The sequence below is a fragment of the Xenopus laevis genome, chromosome 6L, assembly GCF_017654675.1.
Source record: "Xenopus laevis strain J_2021 chromosome 6L, Xenopus_laevis_v10.1, whole genome shotgun sequence".
NCBI lineage: Eukaryota > Metazoa > Chordata > Amphibia > Anura > Pipidae > Xenopus > Xenopus laevis.
Window position 1 is genome coordinate 110,037,393 of NC_054381.1, and position 21,089 is coordinate 110,058,481.

At 41.2% G+C, this 21,089-nt stretch overlaps 1 protein-coding gene across 1 annotated transcript; it reads right to left on the reverse strand.

The window, feature by feature from the left end:
• Window positions 1-202: 202 nt before the first annotated feature.
• tubb6.L (tubulin beta 6 class V L homeolog) lies at window positions 203-20,017 on the reverse strand. Its single transcript, NM_001093612.1, is given in 4 exon segments — window positions 203-1,421; window positions 2,456-2,566; window positions 8,213-8,321; window positions 19,898-20,017. Coding segments are annotated over 4 exon segments (1,341 nt in total). The 5' UTR covers window positions 19,955-20,017; the 3' UTR covers window positions 203-357.
• Between the last annotated feature and the right edge of the window lie 1,072 nt (window positions 20,018-21,089).

Genomic DNA, 21,089 nt, shown 5'->3' on the forward strand with positions numbered 1-21,089 from the left:
TGGAGTGCGGGTCCGTCTGAACTGTGTACTTTATTTTGACCCTGCACCCTCATCAGCATAAGACTGTCTCAGAGTGCAAACGTTTTAACTGGATATATATATAAAATTCCTTTAAAGACAAAGCATCTGAAAAGAATGCATCTGTAGAACATGTAAATCATTTCTAATATTTCCTTTAAAAAATCAGATTTAAAACAATACAGTTACAAATAAATGTATTTATTGACCCATTTATTTATCACAGTAATGACGTTGTGCAGACGTGCTGTATTGCATTTCTGTGAATGTGTCAGAATGTTGCACCTTATACTGTATCTGCACCACTGCACACTTACAATACAAACACATTTATTATTTCTATTCATTAATCTCTTCTTCATCTTCCTCAAATATTTCCTCCCCATCATTGGCTGTAGCTTCTTGGTACTGCTGGTACTCTGAGACAAGGTCGTTCATGTTGCTTTCAGCTTCTGTGAATTCCATCTCGTCCATCCCTTCCCCTGTGAACCAGTGCAGGAAAGCCTTTCTTCTGAACATGGCGGAGAACTGCTCTGAGATCCTCTTGAACAACTCTTGGATTGCCGTACTGTTGCCAATGAAAGTGGAGGCCATTTTCAAGCCACGTGGAGGAATGTCACACACTGCTACTTTGACATTGTTGGGGATCCATTCCACAAAGTAACTGCTATTTTTGTTTTGAACGGCTAACATCTGCTCGTCAACTTCCTTCATTGACATGGGGCCTCTGAAGACTGTGGCTACAGTCAGATATCGTCCATGACGCGGATCACAAGCAGCCATCATGTTCTTGGCATCAAACATCTGTTGTGTCAGTTCTGGTACAGTGAGGGATCGATACTGCTGGCTTCCACGAGCAGTCAAAGGTGCAAACCCAGGCATGAAAAAATGAAGGCGTGGAAATGGAACCATATTGACTGCCAACTTGCGTAGGTCAGCATTGAGTTGCCCGGGAAATCGTAACGATGTGGTAACCCCACTCATAGTTGAAGACACGAGGTGGTTCAGATCCCCATAGGTGGGAGTAGTCAGTTTCAGTGTACGGAAACAAATATCATAGAGGGCTTCATTGTCAATGCAGTAAGTTTCATCAGTGTTCTCGACCAGCTGATGTACGGATAGGGTGGCATTGTAAGGCTCCACAACAGTGTCAGAGACTTTAGGGGATGGCATAACACTAAACGTGTTCATTATCCTGTCTGGATATTCTTCTCGTATCTTGCTTATCAGCAGTGTTCCCATACCAGAACCTGTTCCTCCTCCAAGAGAGTGAGTAAGTTGGAACCCTTGCAAACAGTCACAGTTCTCACACTCTTTCCTGACTATGTCCAGTACAGAATCGACAAGCTCTGCGCCTTCTGTGTAATGTCCTTTCGCCCAGTTGTTTCCTGCCCCAGTTTGCCCTAGACAAAATTAGCAGGAAAAATGAAAGATGTGAAGGCAAAATTAGAGACACCGGCTGAACAAGTTTGTCACAAAACACACAGCAAAGTAAAGTCATCGATCAGACAATATTAGCGCAATGAGAAGTCTAAAAACATGTTTAAAAAATGCTGTAGACATAGATATTTATGCCACTACTATTCTACCAAACACCTGATAGGAGTCTGATACAGCCAGATAAGGCCAATACACAAATGCTTCCCATAGCCCATGACTTAGTGCCCTGAGGGGCACAAAACGCATAGGGCCAATGGATATACTGATCCTTTTTTAATGAATCTACAATAAACAATATATTTTTTTTATATTACTGAGTGCCTGGATGCCCCCTATTTGGTTCTTTATTGGTTTATCAACACTATGTAGCCCCAAGGCCCTTGGCCTGCAAAGTTTGCAGGTCACAAAACAGGCTAAAATCTGACCAATACCTGCTGGCAGCCAGGATGCAGTGATGCCCAAAGGGGTGAGCCGGCATTTAAAATCTATAGGCTTAGGGAGGAGATATCTGCCCAAGGAAAAAAATCTTGTCATTTAAAAATAATAAGCTGGCTGGCTAAAATCCACACTGGGACAAAATGGGGTAGCACTCCTTTTATGCTATTTGTGCTTTAAAGTTGTTATTAACATCTAGTAACACTCCAGGGCAATATATACACTTCTTGGGGATACCAATAGCCCTCTAGTTGTAGCTGAACTTCAACTTCCCTGCAGTTTACTGTGATAGCTGTAGTTTAATAGCTGGAGGTTACAGGTAGGACAGCCCATAGTGTTACTGTCGTTGTCATGTCCATAGAAATAGACAAATCTATGGTTTGCAATGGAATTTCTTTGCTATTGCTCTGCATACAACTGCTGCTTTGTTGAGGACAAGAAAAAAAGGGTCTTTTTAGTCATTTCTGTTTGTACCCCAATCAATTACAGTAACAGACAAGGGATTAAGTGTGTCCCACACAGAATGAAAGTGAAAATGAAGTGAGTGCTTTCCGGTACATACCAAATATAAAATTGTCTGGTCTGAACAGCTCTCCAAATTGGCCTGATCTCACACTGTCCATGGTTCCTGGTTCCAGATCCACCAGAACTGCCCTGGGCACATATTTCTGAGCTAAAAAAAAATAACTTTGTAAGTGACAACCTGGAACCATAAGAAATTGTTTCACAGTTGACATGTCTGTTCCTCCATAAATGTACAAAGTAATAGAAACTTCTACACTGCTATGCAAGGGACAAGCAACATACAGTGATGATAAATAATGAATGTGAGCTGTGACTGTGAGTGCTAAATGTTTGTGCTAAATAGTTGCAATCAGTTCTGAAAGACTGAGCCAGTTGAGGAATAACCAGCCATTTACCTTTTTAGTTATACAGCTAAAACTATATTAGATTTAATTCTGCTAATTAAAGGAGAACTAAAACTCAACAAAGAATTTATCAAGAAATACTAACTTTATATTTGGGTTTTGTACCAACCCAAGGCGACAACAGCCGTTTAGTAGTGAATATCTGACCCTCTGTGCCCCAGTATAAACATATATACAAAATATATAGATCACAATACAATGGCAGCATAGAAACCAGTCTGATCTGCATCTAATTAAAAATAATAGTCATAAGCATCCCTGTAACATCAGCTTCTATGACAAATGTAACCTCACTTACTCTTACTTATTTTTCAATGATTTCCCACAACCCCTAAGCTTAGCTTCTCAACAGCCCCCGGAGCACACTGAGCATGTGCAGTGCCACTGACACACAGAAGATGGCCTAACAAGATCCAAGATGGGGAGCTGCTGTGGATAAATGTAAAGACCTGGATCATTACTGTTAAAGGGCTGCTGAACCTCTGAGTTGTACAGTAAGTTCACTACATAAAATACAGTTTTTCTAGCCCTATTCTGTGTTTAAAAAGGCAGAATTTCACTGAGGTCTATTGCTGGTCCTCTTATCCTCAAAGTTGCTATGAAGTCTGCACTAGATCATATTAAACCAAGACTGCTAGGAGCCAGCCATGAAGCCCCAAAGCCTATAGCAGCCTCTGCACAACTTGGTTACAACTGTATTGATAACTGTGCCTGATTATGGACTCTAACCTATTTTCCATATGGTTTAAAAACAGTAGCTGTACGTTCTGACAGACATTTTGTGACATTTGCATTTTAATTTGGGGACAAAACTGCAGAGGAAGGAATTACAATGTGTGTAGGGAACCAGGGGTATCACCTCAGGAACAGCTCAGCATTTTGCTGCTGAAGATTTCAACTCCTGTTTTGTGTAATGGCTTTTCCCCCACATTTGATGACAATATAAGCAGATTGTAGTCCAAAAGGCTTCAGCAGGAGAACAAACAGCTCCATTTTTAGACTTGAAACTGTGCATTTCAGACATACCAGCTCTCTGGCCTGCCACATATAAACACATCTACACACTGTATATCAGCAGCAGGTACCTGAGGTCTGAAGATAACACAGCAGGCCATCGTGCTGTTACACGAATGATATGTTTTCAATGGTTTAGGCTTAGTCTTTCATTTATTTTACCTTAAAAAGGCAAGTAAGAGGGCAATTATGATCACAGAATATTAATTTCTGCATTCAGTGGAACCTCAATTTTACATCCCGATTTTATGTTTTCCTTTATTTTACATTATGTTGTTTTGTGGTCCCACCTATATATTATGCATAATACATTTCCCTAATTTTATATTTTCCTGGATTTTAAACCATTAAAACGTAAAATGGGGGTTCTACTGTATATGTTTACCTACTGAAACACAAGCAGGAGATGGGGTGACCTATATAACAACTTCCAATCACCAGTAAAAATATGGAGAGTACATTCTGAAAGCACAATAAGGCTCTTTTTTACACTCTAAAGAAGCATAGAAAGTATTATTTAGACATTTATGGCTAGGAAGCACTAGAGGCCACAAGATATAGGGGAGCACAGAACTTACCGCCTGCCTGTAGTATGTGTTAAAGGGAATATGTCATGATTTTTTTGTGTAGTTTTTATTCCTAAATTATATTGTTTACACTGCAAATAATTAACTCTTTTTTTTGGTTGTAATATTGGATTGTAGGCGCCATCTAAGGTCATTTTGCCTGGTCATGTGCTTTCAGAAAGAGCCAGCACTTTAGGAAGGAATTGCTTTCTGGCAGGCTGTTGTTTCTCCTACTTAATGTAACTGAATGTGTCGCAGTGGGACCTGGATTTTACTATTGAGTGCTGTTCTTAGATCTACCTGAGAGCTGTTATCTTTTGTCACGGAGCTGCTATCTGGTTACGTTCCCATTGTTCTGTTGTTAGGCTGCTGGGGGGGGGAAGAGAGGGACATGATATCACTCCAACTTGCAGTACAGCAGAAAAGAGTGACTGAAGTTTATCAGAGCACAAGTCACATGACAAGGGGCTCCTGGGAAACTGACAATATGTCCAGCACTATGTCAGATTTCAAAATTAAATATAAAAAAATATTTTGCTCTTTTGAAAAACTGATTTCAGTGCAGAATTCTGCTAGAGCAGCACGCACCAGCCTTTTTTAATGAAGTGCAAGGGGCAGAGCACAGCCATTGCCCTGGACACAAGTGCTTTGTGCATGGGCACTAAAAAGTGCATTCTTGCAATAATAAATGGGCCCTTGTATGTTCTTGTTTTTCTCTATTCAGCATTCCTCTAATTCCCCATACTTACAGATCCATAGTATAACACAGTAACCACAGTAAGAAAAACCCACAGATACACAGACTCACTACGTACATGAAAAATCCCAGACAGAAGTTCTACTGTAGTTTTTTCTGTACATATTTACTCCCCATAAAATCAGTTTTTTTATGTCATTCAGAGAAAAACCAAAACAATTCTCTGAGTGACATAGCCCTAAGGAAAAGACATACAAGGGCTCATTTATGAATGCAGGACAAAGCACTAGCTTTTTACAGTTTAAATCTGAGCATGAGATTTACAAAGACACTTGCACCCATACATACATATGTCTGTTCTGCTAAATTGTGTGCACGGACGAATAAGATGAGCTGGCATTAATTCCAGAGTACCCCTAGCATCCATGAGCACTAAATGAATCAAATGCTATTGGTATATTTTTTTTTTTTCTTTTTAAAAGCTGGTGCTAATCTGCACCTTTAATGGCACATCACATACAAGTTGCAGGGGACTTAGAAGGTACCTGCACTTATACTGGAATTCTGGGGGGGAATGCTGCATTGCAGCTAAATACATTTGGCAGTGGCACCCTGCATTAGGCCTGTCTACTTGCTTAACATATTGTCCCTGCCAGATGTAATTGTTTTTGACTACAAGTGTTATATACAATTGGCATATGTTATACCCACAATGAAGCATTTTCCCCATATGTCCAATTTTTTTCGACAATCAGGGTCGGACTTGGCCAGCGGGACACCGGCAAAAAAACCCGGTGGGCCCGCCGGCCCAGATCCGCAATTTGCAGGCTCCTTCCTGCTACAACCGTCCCAAAAACATAGTGCGTCTGCGCATGCGCTTGGCAGGGGGTTTGGTGCACACACACTCAGCGCCACAGCAGTAGGGGCCAAGGGGGGTTCCGCAGGGGGCCCTGGACTGCATACCCGCTGGGCCCCTGGCTCCCCAGTCCGACCCTAAGCGCAATTTGCCATATTTTCTACCCATGATGCAGCATTTTCCCCAAATTTCAAATGTCACAGCTGTCGTGATTGAGAGATGCGCCTGATGCAAATGCAACCTTTGCACTAAAATGGGCACAAATGGACTTCAAATGATGTTGTGCACAATTCTTTAGTCAAAAGTGTGCTAATTAATTTAGAACATAAGTTTCGCACTGTTGGTCTGTGCATCCCCTTAAAAATTATTTGGGGAAACTGACAGGGTGGGGTGATTTAAGCAGAAGACAAAAGAATGATCTCTATTAGAAGCTGATGATTTCATGTTATTTTGGCTGAAGGGTCTAACCATGTAACCAGTTCATTGTACAAAAGGGCGGCCCAACCCATGGGTTTTATTTACTGTACAATAAATATTACTCTGAGTTGTCAGCTAACAGCCTTTGTACTGGGCGAGAGTGCATTACCCAAGAGACCGGGAATGATTCCAGCCTAAAGCCTTCAGAATGCAGTGCACTCACATAAAGCAGATGTTGAACTCACGGAGACCAAATAAAAATGGATGTTGGCCAGGAGCAAAGCAGTCAGTGTAAATATTGAGCTAGCTCCTCTGTATTCACTTTCTATCCACCAGAAGGATATGAAAGCTTTTCTCAAAACACAACTCTTTTGTCTTACAAAATCTTTCTCCTCCTAATTCTTGCTGCCTATATTGCCATTAATATGTTGAATGTGAGAACCTGAAGAATTCTGTTTGCTGTTTTTCCCCTCTTAATTTCCCTGATGACAGTTAATATTTCAACTTGTTTTTTATCTCCCTTGTAGTTTTATTGGCACTAAGTTGTATTTCCTCCCTTGCTAAAAAGCCATCCAACCCCTTCTTAAAGGGCAAGTCAACCCCAAAATAAAAAAATGTCTAATAAAAGGAAACATTATTCTAAGCAACTTTGCAATATCCATTCATTACAAATGTTCTATGATTTTTAAGTTATTTGTATATGTATTGCTATTGAAAGCTGTGTTTGTCTGTCCCTTTCTATTCTCTGCCTTAGTGGCTAAAGGTGGCCATAGAGATCCGCTCGTTTGGCGACTTCTATCCCCGATATGCCCACATTGAAGTAGGCGATATCGAGCTGATTCGTGGGCCCTAGGGATGTCAGATCGCATAGGTGCGGCCCGATCCAACGGGATTTTTTAACCTGTCCTGTTAACTTTCAGCCAGATATTAATCAGGGAAGACAGTCGGATGGCCCCCCACATGGCCAATAAGCTGCCGACTCAGTCTGTCGGCAGCTTTTATCGGCCTGTGTAAAGGGGCCTTAAGACTGTTGATACAATGTAAGACAAGGAGATGCTTAACTGACTTTGCTTGGGAACCAAGACTTTTGCAACATTGTTTAAAAAGTTACAAGCAGGAATTAAGCAAATGCTGCTTTTAATAGTAAATAACTTTAAAGCACTGAAAAATGTTATTTTGGGGTTGACTTGCCCTTTAAAGCTATCTAATGTATCAACCTGTACGACTGATTCAGGGAGAGAATTCCACATCTTCACAGCTCACAATGTAAAAATCCCATTCCAAATATTTAGACAGAAATGTTACTACCACCCTTTTATGCAGCTGCTCCTGTGTCATGGCCCTGTTATGACAGTTGATCAGATGATGTTGTCTGTTCATGTGCAGATATTTATGATGAGCATACTGGTATGTGGATGAGAGTAACAGTGGTAAATGTACTTGTTAATGGGATAGACAGCATGGAGACCACAACTGTTAGCTTGTGAACATGTACATAGACGAGATGTCTGATGGTTTCTTCTTGTACAAGAAAAATATGGCTGATGGTAAGTTGCCAAGTTGTGTAAGTTGTGAGCTCAGTTTGACTGAAGACTGTAAACATGGAGACCATCAAATGCAGGAATCTTCCAATGTGTGCAGTTGGAATATCGACACACAGGTATCAGTCACTTTGGACAAATAAGTGGCTATGCTTGTTGGTTTTCTGGACAGGAATCTTTTTGTTTTGTTTTTTTTCAATACCAGAAGAGTATTCATGTATGGTTGCAAACTAGTCTAACCCACCCACCCACACTTTGCCAGGCCATGCCCAGACTTCCCAACATACTGTTCTACTCACAAGATGATTCATTGAAATAGACGTTAATCCTCTCAAGCTGCAGAGCTGAGTCACCGATGTATCCTCCTGCTGGATCAATGCCATGCTCATCACTGATCACTTCCCAAAACTAGATAAAAAAACAGTAACAAGAAGAGGAAACAGTTAGCTGAGAAAAAGAAGTTGTATGGTGCCAAGCTGTGCCCAGTACTTAGCTAACGTTATGTGTAATTAGCTAAGGAATTATTGCCTTTACTGTGCAGAGGAGGAGCACATCTGACTTGTGTCTAAGCATCTCTTTGTCCAGCTCATCCCCATTGGAAGTCAACGGCTCATGCTCTACATCCCTACAATCAACTATTCTTTCCACCAAGACGCTATTTCATCCTTGTGTATTCTCCTGGTCAGACAGGACCAGGAACAAGATGTTAGAACAACAAAGACGCTACCATCATGAATGTATTTATTTTATTACTGTAATTCAATCATTTAAAGCCAGTTCCATTCTGAAAATATAAAGAACTGAGCTGGAGCACACTTGAAACTTTAAATATTACTGCAGTGCTACTGCCTGGGCAGAATGACACCACACACACTAACATGGCTGCTTTTGCATACACATATATAGCTGATTACAATGTTTTAACAAATCACTAGTGATGTCATGTCTCCAGCACAAGCTGTCATCATGCTGCTACATTTCATTACTCACCTGACGAACTCCCTCTGCTGGACACTTGCTGTAACTGCGCAAGGCCACTTCCTGTATTTGTTCTGCACCTCCACATGGCTTATGGCAGAACTGCATTTGGACTAATCAGGCTACAATACTCCCACCATGTGACCTAAAGCAGTGCCTTGTGGGAGCTAAGACTCTATTTTACAGACCATGCTGTGGAAGAAGCATGCACAGTTTCATCTCTCCTCATGGTTACATAGATACATAGTAGTTACATAGTTAAATTGGGTTGAAAATAGACAAAGTCCATCAAGTTCAACCCCTCCAAATGAAAACCCAGCATCCATACATACACCCATCCCTACTTTTAATTAAATTCTATATACCCATACCTATATTAACTATAGAGCTTAGTATCACAATAGCCTTTGATATTATGTCTGTCCAAAAAATTATCCAAGTCATTCTTAAAGGCATTAACTGAATCAGCCATCACAACATCACCCGGCAGTGCATTCCACAACCTCACTGTCCTGACTGTGAAGAACCCTCTACGTTGCTTCAAATGAAAGTTCTTTTCTTCTAGTCTAAAGGGGTGGCCTCTGGTACGGTGATCCACTTTATGGGTAAAAAGGTCCCCTGCTATTTGTCTATAATGTCCTCTAATGTACTTGTAAAGTGTAATCATGTCCCCTCGCAAGCGCCTTTTTTCCAGAGAAAACAACCCCAACCTTGACAGTCTACCCTCATAATTTAAGTCTTCCGTCCCTCTAACCAATTTAGTTGCACGTCTCTGCACTCTCTCCAGCTCATTTATATCCCTCTTAAGGACTGGAGTCCAAAACTGAACTGCATACTCCAGATGAGGCCTTACCAGGGACCTATAAAAAGGCATAATTATGTTTTCATCCCTTGAGTTAATGCCCTTTTTTATGCAAGACAGAACTTTATTTGCTTTAGTAGCCACAGAATGACACTGCCCAGAATTAGACAACGTATTATCTACAAAGACCCCTAGATCCTTCTCATTTAAGGAAACTCCCAACACACTGCCATTTAGTGTATAACTTGCATTTATATTATTTTTGCCAAAGTGCATAACCTTGCATTTATCAACATTGAACCTCATTTTCCAGTTTGCTGCCCAGTTTTCGATTTTAGACAAATCACTCTGCAAAGTGGCAGCATCCTGCATGGAACCTATAGTTCTGCACAATTAAGTATCATCTGCAAAAATAGAAACAGTACTTTCAATGCCCACCTCCAGGTCATTAATAAACAAGTTGAAAAGCAAGGGACAACACTGGTCCAATTAGAAAATGTTCCATTTACCACCACTCTTTGTAGTATATCTTTTAGCCAGTTCTCTATCCAGGTACAAATACTATGGCCAACATTCCTTAATTTAACCAGTAACCTTTTGTGTGGCACTGTATCAAATGCTTTAGCAAAGTCTAAGTAAATCACATCCACTGCCATCCCAGAATCGAGGTCTCTACTTACATTCTCATAAAAAGAAATTAAGTTAGTCTGGCACAAACTCATAGTATTATGATTTGCTATGAAGTCCAGTATCTTATCCTTTATTAACCCTTCGAAAAGCTTTCCTACCACTGACATCAGACTAACTGGCCTATAGTTTTGAGGCTGAGAACGGGATCCTTTTTTGAATAGAGGCACCACATTAGCAATTCGCCAGTCTCTCGGCACTATGCCAGATCTCAATGAATCCTGAAAAATTAAGTAAAAAGGTTTGGCAATCACAGAGCTAAGCTCGCTAATTACCCTGGGATGAATACCATCTGGCCCTGGACCTTTGTTATTAATCTTAACATGTTCTAGTCTCTTTTGAATTTCTTCATGTGTGAACCATGCATCATTAGTTGTATTACTAAAATTGGGACTGTTAAGAAGGAAACCTTCACTTACTGGTTCCTCATTTGTGTGACAGATGAAAAATATGAGTTCAGAATCTGCGCTTTTATTTTGTTTTCATCAACCAGCTGACCCCCCTCTGATAGTGAGGGTCCCACTCCTTCCTGCTTCATTTTTTTACTATTAACATATTTAAAAATTTATTTTGGATTTTTTTTTACTGCTAGCTGCAATATCCTTTTCTATAGGTTGCATTGCTGATAAGCAAATAGTTGCACCAAATCATCTCCACAGCTGCCAGCACCCCCAAAGACATTGCTGCATAGACTTTTCATGCCAGCTAGCATTTTGATGTTGCATTTATATGCATATATGTTTATATTGCACTGTTCATTGCAATCTATTAATCTGATTTTCTGTTATTTGTTACAGTTTCACCGATTCCCCTTTGCCAAAAAATCTACAGACTTCAGTTCACAGTCTCTTTATTGGAGTGTGGGGAGGTTTAGCTGCATGTCGAACTACAAACTGCCCCAGGGTAACACGTAGGGAGAAAAGAACAAGTGACATACTTGCTTTTAATAAATACACACGCACATCACCTGGAAACACAATGATTTACCCCTGCAATGTGCATACACAGAAATTCGGGTTTATTATTGTTGATTCCAAAGCTACTCCATCACAGTATGACAATTTGGAGGGTCCTAAAATGTGCCTTCCTGTTTGTTCCTTAACTTTCTGTTCTGTCCCAACTGTCCCAGTTGTGTTGTGGATTGGTCCTCCTGAGGATTTCATTTTACACAATGAAAGGGGAACTCCGGCTTCCAAACCAAAATTTGATAAAGAGGCCCCCTAATATACCCATCACAGTTACCTGTTTCTTCAAAAAGTATGAATACATGCAATTTTCTATGCTGAAATCCAGCTGTTTAACAGTTCTACGCTTTCTGTATCATTTGAAATTGTGGCAGGGAAGGAGGGACTAAAACACTAAATTTTCAAATTGTAACAACTTCTCCACAGCTTACAGACAGCATGCAGGAACTACATAACCCACAATGCATTGCACTTTAATGTTCCATTCCTTATTGAAATCACGTGTGCAGGGAATTGTGGGGTTTGGAGGATGCAGGCTGAGGACAAATGGCTGCTGATACAAAGTAACAGCAGTCAGCCAGCTCAGCAAAGTAGTCAGACAGATCAGCAGGAGAGCAGGGGGCTAGGCTCAGGGAACCGTTCCAAACAATTAAAAATCAGGAAAAGTCTGCATATTTAATTGATGTATATTGCAGAGTTGCAAATATGTTTACTTTTCAAAAAGCTTAAGTTATGTTTGTGTGTAGTTCCCCTTTAAGGGGGCAATGCCCTGATTCCAGGCTAAAAGTTCAGAGTCTATTTACATAGCAGGCAGAACTGGCAAGGGGGCAAAGGGTACTGCCATAAACTAAAAGGGAAGTCTGTTTGACTAAATCCAGTCTGTAACACTTTTGAAGATAGTGGTTACACCCATAGACTAATCTATAAAATATGCCATAGAGGAACCAGAGATAACAGGCTAAGCTATGCCACTTACTCCGAGGAAAATGGCAGTAGTAGTAAAGCAATGTGAAAGAGGTAACGCATAATGTCACATTTCAGTGTGTTCATTTGTAAGAACAGATGCACTGAATGCATATATCCTAATTTATGTAAAGACATACAGTAGAACCCCCATTTTACATCCCCTGATTTTAAGTTTCCCCTCATTTTACATTGTTGTTTTATGGTCCCACATATATATTATGCATAATACATTTCCCTGATTTTACATTTTCCTGGATTTTACACCATTATTTTCTGGTCCCCTGAAAAACATAAATTGGGGGTTGTACATCCCTCCTATTAAACTATTTTATTAGACGTTATAATGTGCAAACAGTGTGTATCGTTGTTTTCCCACTAAACTACGTATAACCCGACATTCTGTGAACAAATAAATATTTGCAGGAAAAAATCTCTAGAAGCCACAATATAAGAATACAGTTCTTAATAATGAGAAAAAAATTGCTGGGGTAAAGAAACGGCCCTCACCTATTAAGAGGTGGCAAAGAAGCAATATCTTGGAAAGGACTGTCCAGTCGGAGATCTGCAGGACAGAGATTTGTATGCTCCTTCAGACTGTTAAAGAGTTTTACTGACCTCAATAGATGGCTGAGCAGTGTACATCCCATTATGGATATACGAATCTGTGCTAATCAAATAGGAGAGAGCTATAGTTCAACAAAAGCTGATGGCCGATGGCGGAACAGTGCTTTTTTTAAATAAATTATGAAACCATACTAAATTTGTTTTGCCTGTGGCCCGACCTATCCCAAAGACTACATTCCTGGATGAGGCCCTTGCCCACAACGGTGCCACATTGGACTACCCTTATAAATGGGAAACTTTCGAATGTATTGAATCTGTGTCTGGACGCCTTCCCTGGGGTGCTCTCTCCTGTGGAGCGTTTAAGCCCCCCTACTGGCTAGTTCTCTAAATTCCGTGCAACCCCAGACTGCTGATAAAATCCTGTTTTTGCTTTGTTGTTTCTCTCAGGCATAATAAAACAATAAAACATAAAATAAAACAAACACAAAAAAAGACTACCCTTCTAGATTACTATCCAACCTGAATAGCTTCATACGTCAATATTTATCTTTGTGTAAAATATTTATCTTGTATAATATATATAAAGAATAAATCTACCAGGGGGCTGTGTGTATATACTGTCATCACTGACACATATTTATTGCTGAAATGGTAAACTTACATTTATGGGTTAATATGACATATTTTCTGTTGTTGATCACTGTGTGACTCAGGTCTTAGGCCATATTGCTTCACCATAGAACTAGTTCACTCATTTAACTGTAAATAAGTATTTCAAAGGCAGCACTGAAAGATTAAAGAGGCCCATTCATGCAGTCTTACAGGAGCCTCTTAAATCTGCCTACCAGCCCGATTAAATAGTTCTACATGTAGGGGTAAGGACACACGGAAATGATTTTCGCCATGTCACATATTCTACTCAACTTACCAAACTTTCTAAATTTTTCAATATTCTACAGTTTTTTTATTATTGATTTCATATTCAGCTTCTTTCCAGTCAACAATCTATTAGAGATTTTGGTTGCCAGGGTCAGCGACCCATACTATGTAGTTGGCTACAATTTTCGAGTTCCCACCCTTTGATATTAATTTGCGTTTCTGACTTCCAAGCCACTTCTGGCTCCTATTAATACAGAGCTTGTCCATCCATAGACTTGGTAGATTTAAAGCGGACCAGTCACCCAGACAAAGAAAGCTGTATGATAAAAGTCCGGCGCCCCTGTCCCCTCCCCTTTATTCGTGCAAATTTTCATCATCAATGGGGAAATTTTAAAAAATATTGTATCTCCAGTACATCCCCAGTGTTTTTGAACCAAAGTGGGTGTGGTTGGGCAGCAACTAAAATCCCCCTAAAATCCTGCCACCCTAGGCCCGGGCCTAGGTGGTCTTTCCACAAATCCTGTTAAAATTTTTTTTTTTAATTAAAGTATTCATAGCTGTTGTGAACTCATTTAAAAATCTCAGCTGTCAATCAAATATTGCCTGCCCCTCCTCTATGCCTTGTTTCTATTCAGCGCTTCCTAGACGTCACTGCTTTCCCCACATTCCCCCTCTCTCTTTACCATTTAATTGTGTAACCAGTGCATGAGGATGGACATCAGGCCCCCCCTTCTGGTGAACAAACAAGATTACCGTATATACCCGAGTATAAGCCGAGTTTTTCAGCATCCAAAATGTGCTGAAAAAGTCTACCTCGGCTTATACTCGGGTCAGCGGTACCCGACCCGAGTAGCTGAGATTGCAGTCAGTTTTAATCATTCCTATACCAACAGTTCACTTGGGGAGAGACTGCAATATCCCACAATGCCCTCTGTTGGTTGAAAGAATAACAGTGCTCCCTCTGTTGGTTATATGAAAGAATAACAGTGACTGCAATACCACACAGCGCCATCTGTTGGTTATATGAAAGAATAACAGTGACTGCAATATCACACAGCGCCCTCTGTTGGTTATATGAAAGAATAACAGTGCGCCCTCTGTTGGTTATATGAAAGAATAACAGTGACTGCAATATCACACAGCACCCTCTGTTGGTTATATGAAAGAATAACAGTGACTGCAATATCACACAGCGCCATCTGTTGGTTATATGGAAGAATAGCAGTGACTGCAATATCACACAGCGCCCTCTGTTGGTTATATGGAAGAATAACAGTGACTGCAATATCACACAGTGCCCTCTGTTGGTTATATGAAAGAATAACAGTGATGGCAATATCACACAGCGCCCTCTGTTGGTTATACGAAAGATTAACAGTGACTGCAATATCACACAGCGCCCTCTGTTGGTTATATGAAAGATTAACAGTGATGGCAATATCAAACAGCACCCTCTGCACATGGTAGTGGGACAGTGGGACAATGCACACAGTAATCCGTTTGGCAATTCTCTGCCACCATCAGCTTTGCAAAGAAGTCCGGTTGATCGCCGGGGGAGTCGCTTTGGCAGAATGTGCGCTGCTGGGAGACAGGGCTGTAGTTGTGTCTAGGCTTATACTAGAGTCAATAAGTTTTCCCAGTTTTCGTAGGTAAAATTAGGTACCTCGGCTTATACTCTGGTCGGCTTATACTCGAGTATATACGGTATTTGATGATGCAAGACTTGCCTTAAAGGGATTGTTCACCTTTGAGATTACTTTTAGTATGATGTAGAGAGTGATATTCTGAGACAATTTGCAATTGGGTTTCATTTTTTATTTTATGTGGTTTTTGAGTTATTTAGCTTTTTGTTCAGGAGCTCTACAGTTTGCAATTTCAGCAATCTATTTGCTAGGGTCTAAATTACCATAGCAACCATGCATTGGTTTGAACAAGAAACTGGAATATGTATAGAAGAGAACCTGAATAGAGAGATGAGTAATAAAAAGTAGCAATAACAGTACATGTGTAGCCTTACAGAGCATTTGCTTTTTAGAAGGGGTCAGCGACGCCCATTTGAAAGCTGTAAAGAGTCAAAAGAAAAAGTCAAATAACTATAAAACTATAAAAAAATAAATAACGAAGACCAATTGACATGTTGCTTGGAATTGGCCATTCTAGAACATACTAAAAGTTACCGTAAAGGAGAACCACCCCTTTAATAACAGTTTCCACAAAATGGCTCCTGCCAGACCAAGATTCAAATAATTTATATAGCGCAAGTAAAGTTTAGTTTGTTTGACAAATGTGATAAAACAGGATTTGAAATTTTTTTTTTTGGGTGACAGGTCCCCTTTAAGGGGCTTATATATTAGCCTCTATAACCTTATTGGGGTTGAATGGACCAACTGTCAGCCAAGGATCATTTAGGCCAGACTGGGCCAAGGCTAACATTTTTGCACAGGAGGTCTCTGTGTGATATGGTCTTTGATAAATGGCTGCTTGGCCAAATAAGCAGATTTTTACTGCCAGCTTGAAATAAATGTAGATGTTTACACGAAATCTGGCCAATATCTATTATGTATTCATCTTCAAGGAAGAAAAAAAAAGCATCTTGGATACAAAAAAGGAATCGCTATGTTATAAATGTGCTGCACACCCTTTATAAGAGCTGACTGAGAGGTTAGTGATATGGTTGAAAATGCTGTATCCGGCCAGTCAGCGAGTGTTGCGGGTTCAACTGGAAGCATTCCTAGCATAACAACAGGACACCCAGGACACTCCCTGCTGCAAATGCTGCCAGACACACCAATTGTGGGGGCTTTTCTGGATTCCAAAAGAATGAAAGACACATGTCTGCTAAGGAACACTCCCTTCCAAAAATACAAAACCAAAGCGGATGTGTTCTCTCTCGTTTGCCTTCCAGTTGCCTCCCAGGGACATACTGTATGAAGAACCTGTTGATGATATCAGTGTATAATAATCCCTTAGAAGGACAGCACCCATGTTACAAACTTTCTACTTCTCTCATATACTCATGACTAGAGCTTTAAGCGACGTCACCCTTCTGCTACAATAAAAAAGAGCTGCACAAATACAAAGTAGAAACAATAAATGCGTATATAATTGCTATTTTGCACTTGTAGCTATTGGGCGTTGTCATCCTGTGAAATGTTTGCCGAGATTTGCAATTCTTTTCAAGTCCCAGTGTCATACAATACAGAGGCTTATATTGGTATTGTGCATTGCAGGGTTATAATGGGATCTATTAGCCAGCCAATGTCAGACAATTAAAGGAACAGTAGCACCAAAAACTGAAAGTGTTTTAAAGTAATAAAAATATAATGTAGTGTTGCCCTGCACTGGTAAAACTGATGTGTTTGCTTCAGAAACACTACTATAGTTCATATAGACAAGCTGCTGAGTAGCAATGGCGGAAATTGAAAAAATGCTATATGGCACAGGTTAAATAGTGGATAACGGATAACACCATTATGTTCTACAGAGCTTATCTGGTGTGTAACCTGAGCCTTTTCTCCTTTGAATGACTGCCCCCATTGCTACACAGCAGCTTTTTATATAAACAAAAATAGTGTTTCTAAAGCAAACACACCAGTTGTACTAGTAAATTATATTTTTATTACTTTAAAACAATTTCATTTTTTGATGTTACTGGTCCTTTAAGCAACACTCTATTGTTTCATGAGTCTCTAATCGCAGAGACCATTTATATATATAGCACCCTCATACACTGGAGAGCTGCCAGGCTGTTTAACACACTAGAACATAAGCTATAAGTATGGGTATCTGCCCCAAATAGGTATCATGGACCTTTTTCAAAAATTGGAAAATAATAATTTAATGCTTGCTGTTTATTAAGAGAAAGCAGAGATCGTTGGCTGTGTTCAGCTATATATATCACAGATAAGCGCTGTGCCCAGTGCCTGCCCCCCAGCTCAGTGCACAGGAATGCTGCACATAATAGTGGAATCTCAGAACACCTGTAGCATTAGACCAATGGTTTCTCTCAACATTATAAAGAACCTTAGGATTTGCAAAGAATGAGGTTTTCTAAAAATTCATGGCTGATTCACACTAGAGCAACCAGTTTCTTATGTACAGCTACCTCTTATACAGTTGCTTTTAATTCTGCCATATACAGCAGCTCTGTGACAGCCAACAATGCTCTGTTTTTTAGTGTAATGTGCCCTGGGCTTTGGCAGCAAAAGAAACATGGCCAGGGCATTTCCATCCCAACTCACTTCCACTGAGCTGTCTCACAGCAGGCCGTGTGCTGCCTTGTGGCACTAAGTTGAGCAGAGACTGTCACGTACGAGAAAAAACTAAAACTCCCTGTAAAGAAATAACTAGTTTACCTTGCCTAGTCATTGTCACACCATGTCTGCAACGGGAGAAGTAGTAACATCTTTCAGTTTTATTTTTTTTTTTAACCATATAACGGGGAGTGAAAAGAATCACGCCATACTGCATGTCTGATATCATCTGTATTTAACCCTTACATGTAAGCACATCTGTATATAACCCTTACATAGCACATCTGTATATAACCCTTACATGTAAGCACATCTGTATATAACCCTTAGGCTAAGGCCACACTAGGCGATAGCGCCGCGATTTGACTCGCGGTGACTTTTCGCCGCGACTTTTCGTCGCGACTTTTAAGCAATCGCTGGGGAAACTTTTGCGCTGGCGTCTATGGGGAATCGCGTAAAATCGCCAGCGTAAAAACACACGCGGCGATCTTTTCTCTACTGTCGCTCCAAATTGCCTCGCTAGGCGATTTCGAGCGACAATAGAAAAAAGATCGCCGCGTGTGTTTTTACGCTGGCGATTTTACGCGATTCCCCATAGACGCCAGCGCAAAAGTTTCCCCAGCGATTGCGGCTTAAAAGTCGCCGCGAAAAGTCGCCGCGAGTCAAATCGCGGCGCTATCGCCTAGTGTGGCCTTAGCCTTAAGGTGGCCATACACGGAGAGATCCGCTCGTTTGGCGATGTCCCCAAACAAGCGGATCTCTCCCCGATATGCCCATCTTGAGGTGGGCAATATCGAGCTGATCCGATCGTGGGCCCTAGGGCCCAACGATCGGATCCTAACGGTGGCTTTACGGGCGGTCGGATCGCGGGACCGCATCAACGAACAGATGCGGCCGCAATCCGACGGGATTTTTAGTCCCATCCGATCGAGATCTGGCCGATTTTCGGCCAGATCTTGATCAGGGAAGCCCGTCGGGGGGACCCATACACGGGCCAATAAGCTGCCGACTTGGTCTGTCGGCAGCTTTTATCGGCCCCTGTATGGCCACCTTTACATGTAAGCACATGTGTATATAATCCTTACATGTAAGCACATCTGTATATAACCTTTACATGTAAGCACGTGTGTATATAACCCTTACATGTAAGCACACGTGTATATAACCCTTACATGTAAGCACGTGTGTATATAACCCTTACATGTAAGCACGTGTGTATATAACCCTTACATGTAAGCACACGTGTATATAACCCTTACATGTAAGCACACGTGTATATAACCCTTACATGTAGGCACAATATACGCAGCTCACAAACCTGGTATGTGGCACCTCAGCTATAGTACATGGGGGTGGTCGGTCCTGGGCACATAGTGTAGTACAATTCTATGTCTGGACACAAGGACAAGAGACAGTGTTAGAGAAATAACTAGTTTTCTAGTGTCACTAGCGTAAGAAGCCCCAGGACTGCACTGACTCCCCCATATTCCTGGCCTGCCTTGTATGGACATTCTCTTCTCCAGGAAAAGGAACACGCTCTGCTGGAAAGGGGAAAATGATATTTTCAGCCAAGATTGTGACACACCCAGAACTTCTCTACTGTACCTCACTTAATCCAATTTCGGGGGAACACGTGTGTCCAGTCATGTCCCCCACCCCAGCTGTGCTTGGAACAAACTCCCATCTTGGAACTCAACTAAATCTAAACAGTTATAGGTGGGGGTGTGAGGGTTGTAGTTGAACACGGTCCACGAATGATCGAAGTCTCAGCTCAAGCACAGCTGGTCAGACGCAGTGGCAGGTTATCCCATTCTTGGCACACACCGCACACACTCTGCTACTTTATCCATTCACACGCCAGAATGGGTTTTTATCCCATTATAAATGTACCTTGGTTCCGATCTGGTTCCCGCACTGCCCCGCTTGTATATGGACAATTTCCCTCATAGCTGCCGCTTCCTTTCAGCCTGTCCCGTTAGTGAGTGGAGCAGCAGCAGCAGCGAATGAATCCTCCCTGTCCCTCAGAGCTGTGATATATCCGCGCCTCACTCTCTGCCTGCAGCTGCCTCCTCTGGGCCTGGCCAATGGCACTTCTTCTCACCCGAGTAATGGGTGGGGATACAGCTCTGGCCTTTTGTTACACTTCAGCACAGGGACATAACTCTGGAAGACACTGACCTCGCTGCAATGTTTATGAAAATATAAAAAGTTTTAGGGGGCAGGGAAATTAAAAATATTTAGCTCTGTTGCCCTGTAATTTAATTTTTTTTTTAATGTAAGTTTTGTTTCTTTTGCAACACACATCAATTACATACATGACAGACAATTGAGCAGACTATTACACATAAGTTCCAAAAGGTAGGTATAACACACAAGCTGACACAAGGCACATTACAGCAAAGGTTGCTAGTGGGTAGAGATGGACACACCAAAACGGTTAATTTCTATTTTTAACTCAAATCATACAAATGTGACAAACCACTTAGGCGCTTCCCTTTAATAAAATATACATATATGGGACCTGTTATCCACAAGGCTCGGGACCTAGAGTTTTCCAGATAACAGATCTTTCTGTAATTTCCTTAAATCTTCTAGAAAATCATGTAAATATTCAGGGTCAGACTGGGCCAGCAGAACACTAGGAAAAACCTGGTGGGCCCCGCCAGGGTCCAACCGGACATGGGGGGGCCCACTGCGTTACAAACTTAACTTCCGGGGACCAACCCCCCCCGCATGTGGGCCTGAACGTACGTGAGTGCGAACTCGCAGGTAGTTTTATTGGTGGGTAGGGTAGCCACTTAGGCGGTATTTTACTGGCCTGGCCGGTAAAAATGATGGTTCAGCCCAATGTTATTAATAGGGACCAAAGAAAAATATATTTTTTTAATGATTTAATGATTTTTTTTCAGAAAAGGTGGCAACCCTAATGGGGGGCCTGGAGATCGGTGGAGGGCGGCTGGGCCAGTCGGACGATGGGCCCCACCGGCCCAGACCCGCTACTTGCACAGCCCCCTGACCTCCCTTCCTCATGGACACAAGCTTCCAATAACTATTAATTTTATCTTAGTTTGGATCCTGGATC